A 9598-nucleotide genomic window follows, 5' to 3' on the forward strand; every position below is an offset into this window, starting at 1 on the left:
ATCAGGGCAGCACACATCGTCCTCCTCGCCTCCACTGTATCCACACAACAACCCTGTCGGGTAGGTTAAAGTGAGCGTGTGTATGACTGGCTCAAGATCACCCAGCGAGTTTCCATGGCAGAGTGGGGGATTCGAACCTGGATCTCCATTCTATCCACACCAGGCTGACTCGAAATCATCCTGTCTCTCCTGCCTAGTTTTCGTGGGATTCTTTTCACTGGAGATGCTGGGAATCGAACCTGAGTATCACCCGCTATACGCCACGGTATAACTCATTCCCCAAGAAGGGGCGACGGAGGCGGTTCGGCGCTATTGCTGGCGGCCCCTTTAAGGCAGGAGGCGGCCGGAAGTGCTGGCGGCCGAGTCCGTGTAGCTGCTGCGCATGCTCACTCCTTTCTCCCATCCCCCCACCTCAGCCCCGGACTCTGCTGCTCTCGGAGACGGTAAGGGGGGGGGGGAACGGAGGGCGCCGCCGCGCTACGGGAGCTGGGAGAGGCCGGCCGTGGACGCAGAGTGCGTGGGGGTGAGGGGAAGGGGTTGCGCTCAGAGCGCACGGCCGCTAGCCGCCGCCGTACGTGCCGCCGCCGGCAGAGCGGACGTCGCCGCGCCGCTGCGGGGGGGGGATGGTGGATGGGTGGAGGGAGGGGGAAGGAGGGCTACGTCTGGTGCGTCCCCTGGCCTGGAGCTAGGAGAGGGGGCGGGGCCTCGAGGAAGCCACACCCCTCCTTCGGGGAGCCCCAACCACTCGCCATTTTGCGTGTGGAGGGTATTTGTGAGGGCGGGGAAGATATGTACAGGAGCGGGTTAGGGTAGGGGGAGGCCGTGGCACTTTACGGATGGAGGGAGATTGTCGGGCATTTTTAAATGCTCCACTTCCGTGTTTCTTTCTGACAGGCAGGCGTTCAAAACAGCTGTAATTCCTAATGTCTGTATGGTTTCCCCATCCCCCAACATATTGGATGTGTGCCTGTCAGGCAGCAGTGTGAGACACTCCGGTTTACTGTGTGACCCGTGAAAAAAGAAAGAGGTTTTGGCCTCCCAAAACCAGAAACACTAAAAGGTGTCCCCAAAACCAGACATCTCATGGAGTTAAAATAAAAGAGGAGTCTTGTGGACTGAACAAAATTTTATTCCAGTATAAACTTTTCTGAACTAGAGCCCACTTCTTCCCATGCAAAGATGACTTTATGTTTTTATTTATTTTATCATAAGCTTTTTGAGCAAGAAGCTTTTTGAGCAAAAATGGACATAGAACAAAGGTTGAGTCCAGTGGCACCTTTAAGACCAACAAAGTTTTATTCAAAGTATGAGCTTTTGTGTGCATGCGCACATTTCCTCAGATACATTTCTTCTTTCTCTTTTATCATGGTTAGCAGCAGATGACATCTGGCCTCTCACATTTCTCTCTCTTTGAGGTGAGGTTTCTTCCATCACTTGAAATACCTAAGTGGCACCTTTAAGACCAACAAAGTTTAATTCTGGGTATAAGCTTTTGTGTGCATGCTTTGTTGATCTTAAAGATGCCGCTTGGCTATTACAAGTGATGGAAGAAAACTCACCTCAAAAAGAGAGAAATGCGAGAGGCCAAATGTCATCTGCTGCTAACCATAATAAAAGAGAAAGAAGAAATGTGGACTGTGAGACCTCCTAATACATTCTTATGATGTTAGCCCACCTTAAAATTTGATTTATCTACTTACTTCATTTAGAACCCGCCTTTCTCACTGGGACTCAAGAAAAATTACACGTTGTAAAACAATTCAGTCAAAGAGATGAGACATCAAGTAAACAGTGCAATACAACTAGGATTGCAAAAATTAGAAAAAAATGCCCCAAAGGGTATCAGACAAAATATGCCGCAGACAATGAAAAAACAAATGGAATTACCCTTCTCTTCCCCTCCCTCCCCATAATAAGAACTTTGTTGGGTCCTCATGATTTTCCACCCAGTATGGCCTAATAAACACCAAGGACCCTGGTTGAGGGTGAGCACACAAAGCCACTGCGAAGTCCCTTCTTGAGGACTGGGTTTAAGGCTGCACTGTTATGCACACTTACTGGAGAATAAAACTTAGTGAGACTTAATGTTGACACACACAGTTGGGCTTCGGGACTAGAATTTGCTGGAATCTGAACCCCAGGGTTAGTCTTTGAAGGCTGACTCGCTTTCTGGGAAGTAAACAAGATTTTTTTAAAAAAATTACATTATAGTCCGCCTTTCTCACTTGGACTCAAGGCAGATTACACAGAATGAGTATATAATCAACAGGATAGGACACTCAGTAATCAGCTAATCAGAAATCTGAAAACAGAAACAGAGTGTAAGTCAGGGGTGTCAAATTCATTTGTTACGAGGGCCGGATCTGACATAAATGAGACCGTGTCGGGCCGGGCCAAGTGTGTCATAAAATGTAATGCCAGGTAGCAGAGATATAAACTTTATAAAGAACACAGACAAACACAATTAAAGACTTTTTAAACTTTAAATAAAATATGCTTAAAACACTAGCACTCTTGCAATATTTTGTCTATTTAACAGTCTCTGATAACTGACACCTCTGCTCTGAATTATTGCATCAAAATGTCTGTGCTGTAGCAATCTTGAGTATGCTGGTCAAGTGTGAATCTGTAAGCTGCAAACCTACTTTTGATTTATTGACATTCACTACAGAAATCTCGGAGCTGCGGTGGCTCAAGTGGTTAAGACGCTGAACTGCAGGCTGTGGAAGGTCAGTAGTTCAGTGGTTCAAGACGCGGGTGCCGCAAGACAGGGTGAGCTCCTGTCTCTTGTTCCAGCTCCTGCCAACCTAGCAGTTCGAAAGCAAGAAATTGCAAGTAGATAAATAGGGACCACTTCGGTGGGAAGGTAACAGCGTTCCGTGCGCCTTGGTGTTTAGTCATGCCGGCCACATGACCACGGAAACGTCTTCGGACAGCGCTGGCTCTTCGGCTTTGAAACGGAGACGAGCACCGCAACCCTAGAGTCGGATTCGACTGGCTTTCGAGCAAGGGAACCTTTTACCTTTACCTTACATCATATTGCAATAACTATGACTTCCAACAAAGGGTGTGAACTTGGTCTGGACACACACTCTCAGTTTAATCCACCTCACTGGCTTGTTGTTATTCCTCCTCTAAAATAGTTCACATTGCTTTCTTACTGAGAAAGTCTGGATCATGAGGGCATGAATATAGTGAAAAGGGGTAGGGAGCCCAGTTGCACCCAGAAAAGCCCTGGCATAAGGCGACCAACAAAACACACACACACTGTAGCAAGGCACACAAAAGCTCATACCATGAACAAAACTTTGTTGGTCTTAAAGGCGCTTGGTCTTTCTCCTGTGCAACTGAGGCAGTCCAGAAAAGTAAACTCTCCCTCATTCCCTCCCTCCCTCCCTTCAGGGAGGAGCCTCAGCCAGTGGAAGAAAAAGGCTGCCCTTTGTCTCCTGCAGCCTGGCCATGAAGCAAGCTCTGGCTCATTTCCTCCCTCCCCCTGGGAGGAGGGGGGGAGCCTCAGCCAGTCCTTTGCCAGACTCTCTCAATCGCACAGGAGAGCCTTGCCTATCAATCTCTCCTGTGCGATTGAGAGAGACTGGTAAAGCAAGCTGTAACATGGCGGCAGCAGCAGAACTGCAAATGGAAGTAGGAAACAGCCAGGGCCTTGCGGGCTGGATTGGGGCTCTCCAAGGGCCTGATCTGGCCCCCGGGCCACATGTTTGACACCCCTGGTGTAAGTGATAACATGACACATTAAATGATGCAAAATTACATAGTAGGATGCTAGTTTCAGCAAGTTAAAGACAGTAGTATAGACCACAGTCCCTAATAATTTATCCAAGTATCCTTGTGAATCATTTGGTTCAGTGCAACTCTATTGCTTGTGTAGTTTCCAGAAAGCCAGGAGAGTGGGAACCATCCTGACCTCCTCAGGTAGGCCATTCCACAAGTTGGGGGCCACAACAGAGAAGGCATATGTACAGTGTGGTTGCCAACTTCCAGGTGGTGCCTGGAGATCTCTCGCTGTTGCAGTTGATCTCCAGATGATCAAGATCAGTTCCCCTGGAGAAATTGGCTGCTTTGGAGGGTGGAGTCTATGGCATTATACCCTGTTGAAGCCCCACCCTCCCCAGGCTCCACCCTCAAACTTTCCAGGTTTTTCCCAACCTAGAGCTGGCAACCTTAGTGTATGGGGAGTTGTTGGATATTGATACTGAGCTGCATCTCACTCATTTATCTCACATACTAGATCTAATGTGTCTTATCCCAAAGACTGACACTGTGTTTTTATGTCCCATAACATTCTTGGTGCCTTCACTGACCCACCATTGACTCATCCACCCCTGTGTCTCATGAGCAGTGGAAACCTTAGGAGTTTGGATTTGTTTTCCCAGCCATGCCTGAGATGTTTCTAAGCAAGTCAGATGAATGATAGACTCTGCCAGTGGGCTCAGAGAGATTTCTTCCTGCAACACACTGAATTTTGTCTGTGCCACGTTGCACTTGGAGTCCAGTGTTCCTGAAGGGCTGCATACAAATATATGTAATAAAACAGCTCTTTCCCCCCAGAAAGTTTGTTTCTCCTCCCAGCCTGACTAATGATTACGGAAGGCTTTTCTCTTCGTGAGATTTGTGTCCTTTTCTCCAGCTGACCTCTTTTTGATGTGGTTGGGAGGTGCACATTTGCAGAATGTGAGCACAAATCTCCATCTTGATCCACAGGAGCGGCATGAGGCTCCCAAAGCTCCATTGCCTATTGCTCATGCAGCACTATCTCTATGTTGCTTTTTTGGAGAGATGTTGAGAGTGCATTTTTAAATATCCTTAGTGTGCATGCACAAGTGTTAGCATTAATTAATCATTGACTTATTCTCCTGGGCCAGTAGTTGTTAAGTATTGGATGTCTCTTGACTCCAGTGTGCATGTACATATATGTGTCACTGGTGTTCCCTCTAAGCTGAGTTAGTGCGAGCAAGCTCACAGTTTTTTAGCTTCCAGCTCACACATTTTTGTCTTCGCTCAGGAAGGGATGGCTCCAGAGCAAACTAATTTATGCAGGAGCCCAATCGCTCGCTCACAACTCTAATGCCAGTAGGCTCACAAAGTAGACTTTTTGCTCACAAGACTCCACAGCTTAGAGGGAACATTGTGTGTCACATGTACCGTATATGTACAAGCTGCATTCAGACATCACAATAAATCTGGTTGAGCCCGTGGGCACTTCTGTTATTTTTAAAATTTTGGAATTTTGAGAAAGGATAGTGTGCACTACCACAAAAGGGCTGCCACGGGAAAAGGTCAATCATAAAAATCTTGGGAGGTTTCAAGCCAAGCATCCTTCTACAGCAGTGTCTGCTGCTTCAGACTGGGCACTCAGACCAGCAGACACAAAGGATATGACCCCGGCCTTTTCTAAAATACCATGTTCATTGAGGGAGAAGAGGAAAGCTGAGATCTGCTCTTCCTTTTTGAGGAAGAGGTGTTGTTTAGTTACGAACACGTGAAGCTGCCTTATACTGAATCAGGCCATTGGTCCATCTAGGTCAGTATTGTCTACTCAGACTGGCAGCAGCTCTCCAGGGCCTCAGGCTGAGGTCTTTCACATCACCTATCATCTGGCCCTTTCAACTGGAGATGCCAAGGATTGAACCTAGGGCCTTCTGCACACCAAGCAGATGCTCTTCCACTGAGCCACAGTCTGCCCCGTGGGAGGGTTTGCTCCCTAGGCAGACACCAGGAGAGGTTCTCAAGCCCGGAGACTTGAGAATGCCTTGTGTCCTTGGCCAAGCTGAAAGCCCTACCCAGTCCCAGGATGAGTTCAGAGATTTGCTAGTCAGTCAGCTGTTAGGGAGATTCTTGAAGCTCTGTTGGGTCCCCCCTCCCCATTCTATTCAAGACCTTTTGGATTTTGTCCCCAAGACTCAAGAAGCACATAGGCTCTAGGAAACACATCAGCAGGCTACATGGCACCCCTAGGCACCACACTGAGGATCACTGCAATAAGCTATGGTGGCCTGTGCTACCTGAATGCAGATGGTCTATCAAATAGTTGGCATCTAGTTGGGGTGTCTCCTAGTATTTACAGCTGTTTTGGTAATCACAGTTAGTATGAAGTGTAGTTGTTTGAATTCACAAACTGTTGAATCTTACCCAGTCTTGCACCAGAGTGGCCACAAGAAATGGCGGCAAGGGGAGGATGCCCTAGCTCGGAGGTGTCAAGAATTAGACAGACTGAGGTTTATGCACAAATGTAGGGCTTTTCATTTTTTCTGTAACTACCTGTTCTTATAATAGATGTTGCGTGGATACAATAAATGGTTTGTCTGCCACTCTTAACACACTTGCTGCCCAGCTTCTTGGACTTCATGTGAGCAAATGGCAAATGCTGAAGTCAGCATCCCTGTTGGGGATGTGGTGGTCGTGCCAACGGAAGGAAATGAAGGAGGGAATCCAGAAGATACCAAAACCCAAGTGATCTTGCAACTGCAACCGGTACAGCAAGGGTAAGTGGATCCTCTTCATTCTGTGCATATTCAGAAGGTGAAGAATTTGGTAATCTGTGAGTAGACACAAAAACAGGCCTCATATACTTTGCATTGTGTGCTCAAATTGATGTATTCATTCATTCATTTATGCATTTTTATATACCATCTTTTGCCCCCTAAAGCAGATTACAGTAACAAAACCAAAACTGACACTAGGAGGATAACCATTGAAAAAAATAGCAGTTTCCCTGACCTGGATAGCCCAGGCAAGCCCCGTCTCATCAGATCTCGGAAGCTAAGCAGGGTCGACTCTGGCAAGTACTTGGATGGGAGACCTCCTTGGAATATCAGAGGTGGGAGGCAGGGGCAGGCTTTACTCAGCCACCTCTCTGAATGTCCTCCAGCCCCGCAGTAGGGTCAGTCACCAGAGGTCGCCATGACTTCCAGTTGCACACACAGTCAGTCACCAGCAGTTGTCATGATTTCCAGTCATACTCACATGCACGCGCGCACACACATATTAAAAAAAGAAACTAGCAGTTTAAAAAAAATGCAATGTTGGGTTGTTGTTTTCATCCATTTGCTGAGATTCTCTTCCTGTGCTATAGATAAGTTTTGTTTTATTGATAGATATTTTTATAACAGGATTTATCAAGAGGGCTCCGAGACCAGCACTGCTGTAGTGGCTGTTGAAACGCACACAATCCACAAGCTTGAAGAAGGCATTGGGGGGGGGGGGGGGGGGGGGGATCAATGCCAGTTCTGTTGAGTCACGGGGAGTATGATTTGCACTTTGCATGGACCAGGCTTCCCTTATGCCAGATATGCCTGGGTTGGTGGTTTGTTCTCCGAGGATAGATCACCCTGCATACTTTCTTCATGTTCCCAAATGCCTTTGGTGTATTATCGTTTCCTCTGTGCTGTTGTTTACTTTCTTTTCAGGGGTGTGATTATTTTGAGGTGTCTGTGTTACATTGTTTTAGTTCCCCAATGTAGCCTAAATTGTGTACTACACTGGAACACTATTTTGTGTCATGTGTGTATGTTAAGTGCCATCAAGTCGCTTCCAACATGGCCACCCTATGAATTAAAAAGGCAAAGGTTCCCTTGTTCGAAAGCCAGTCGAGTCCGACTCTAGGGTTGCGGTGCTCATCTCCGTTTCAAAACCAAAGAGCCAGCGCTGTCCGAAGACGTTTCCGTGGTCATGTGGCCGGCATGACTAAACCCCAAGGCGCACGGAACGCTGTTACCTTCCCACCGAAGTGGTCCCTATTTATCTACTTGCAATTTCTTGCTTTCGAACTGCTAGGTTGGCAGGAGCGGGAACTAGAGACGGGAGCCCACTCCGTCATGCGGCACACTCGGGTCTCGAACTGTTGAACTACTGACCTTCCACAGCCTGCAGTTCAGCATCTTAACCACTTGAGCCACCGCAGCTCCTCCCTATGAATTAATGTTCTCCAAAATGTCCTGTCATTAACAGCCATTCTCAGGTCTTGCAAACTGAGGGTCGTGGTCATTCCAGTCACCTGTGATGATCAGCAGATCTTGTTTAGGTGTGTGATGAGTTTCTTCCTGAACACTTAGAATCCGAGAATCACAGAGTTGGAAGGGGCCATCCAGGTCATCCAGTCCAAACCCCTTCTTAGTGCAGGATCAGCCTAAAGCATCCCTGACAAGTGTTCATCCAGTTGCTGCTTGAAGACTGCCAGTGAGAGGCAGCTCACCACCTCCCTAGGCAGCTGATTCTGCTGCTGAACTGTTCTTACTGTAAAAGTTTTTTCCGTAATATCCAGCTGATCTCTTTCAGCCCATAATTTAAACCCATTATTTCAAGTCCTGTCCTTTGCTCCCAACAGGAACAGCTGTTCCCTTCCCTCCTCTAAGTGACAGCCCTTCGGATACTTAAAGAAAGCAATCATGTCCCCCCTCAACCTCCTCTTCTCAAGAAGACCAAACATTCTGAAATCCCTCAGCTTTCCTTGCAGGGCTTAGTCTCCCAGCCCCTGATCATCTTTGTCACTTTCTTCTGCACCCACTCCATTTTGTCCTTTTTGAAGTGAGGCCTCCAGAACTGCACACAGTACTCTACCGTGCAGCCTGTCCAATGCAGTGTAAAGCGGGACTATGACATCTTGAGATCTGGATGTTATGCCTCTGCTGATACATCCCAAGATTGCATTAGCCTTTTTTGCTGCTGCACCACACTGACTGCTCATATTTAGCTTACAGTCCACCCATACGCCAAGATCTTGTTCACACGCACTGCTAACCAGAAGTGTGTCCCCCATCCAGTATGGATGCTTGCCATTTCCGTTACCCAGATGTAGAACTCTGCACTTATCCTTCTTGAATTGCATCTTATTCACATCCACCCACCTTCCCCCCTTGCGTGCAGTTCTCCAGCCAGTTCCCTAGCCACTGGACTATCCTACAATCCAGTCCACATTCCTCCAGTTTACCCATCAGAACATCATGGGGAACCCTGTCAGAAGCTTTATTGAAATCAAGGTAAACAATGGCAATGGCGTTTCCATGATCCAGTAAGCTCATCATTCAATCAAAGAAAGAAATGAGGTTGGTCTGAACCCACAGTTTTGTGTTGCATTACTTGTGGTTGATGAGATTGTAGGTCAACTGGCTGAACTTAGTAAGATGCTTCAAAAAGTTAGTCTTACCACCAGGGGTCTTTTGGTGCCGGAGTGCGCCGGAGCACTGCTCCAGCAGCCCAGGAGCTTGCGCTAATGGCGGTGGCGGCAAGCCCTGCCCCTAGCTCCCTGCGCCGAAAGAGCTGCGGCTCGGGGGAGGCTGGAGAGCCCCGCCGCTGTGTCTCCCGGGCCCGCGCAGGAGCGCTGCAGCTCGGGGGATGCCAGGAGAGCCTCATTGCTGCGTCCCCCAGGCCTGCACAGGAGCGCTGCAGCTTGGGGGAGGCCGGAGAACCCCACTGCTGCGTCCCCTGGGCCCACGCAGGAGCGCTGTGGCTCGGGGGAGGCCGGAGAGCCCCGCCAATGCATCCCCCAGGCCTGCGCAGGAGTGCTGCGGCTTGGGGGACGCCAGGAGAGCCCTGCCGCCGGCTTCCCCGGCCCCCGCCGCAGCGGGAAGGGATCCGCGGGGGG

The 9598-nt window shown here is 48.5% G+C and overlaps 1 protein-coding gene across 2 annotated transcripts in view; it reads left to right on the top strand.

The window, feature by feature from the left end:
• Positions 1-395: 395 nt before the first annotated feature.
• GMEB1 (glucocorticoid modulatory element binding protein 1) overlaps positions 396-9598 on the top strand; it is a 31991-nt gene continuing 22788 nt past the window's right edge. Inside the window, exons 1-3 of one of the 2 annotated variants that reach the window (XM_015424836.1) lie at positions 396-443; positions 6350-6500; positions 7128-7210. In XM_015424836.1, coding sequence (XP_015280322.1) covers positions 6373-6500; positions 7128-7210 — 211 coding nt within the window. In that variant the 5' untranslated portion in view covers positions 396-443; positions 6350-6372. Of the gene's footprint in view, positions 444-6291; positions 6501-7127; positions 7211-9598 lie in introns of both variants that reach the window. The other variant, XM_015424835.1, reaches the window with a different exon arrangement.

Source organism: Gekko japonicus, unplaced genomic scaffold (genome assembly GCF_001447785.1).
Source record: "Gekko japonicus isolate JY-2015 unplaced genomic scaffold, Gekko_japonicus_V1.1 scaffold1099, whole genome shotgun sequence".
Classification (NCBI taxonomy): Eukaryota; Metazoa; Chordata; class Lepidosauria; order Squamata; family Gekkonidae; genus Gekko; species Gekko japonicus.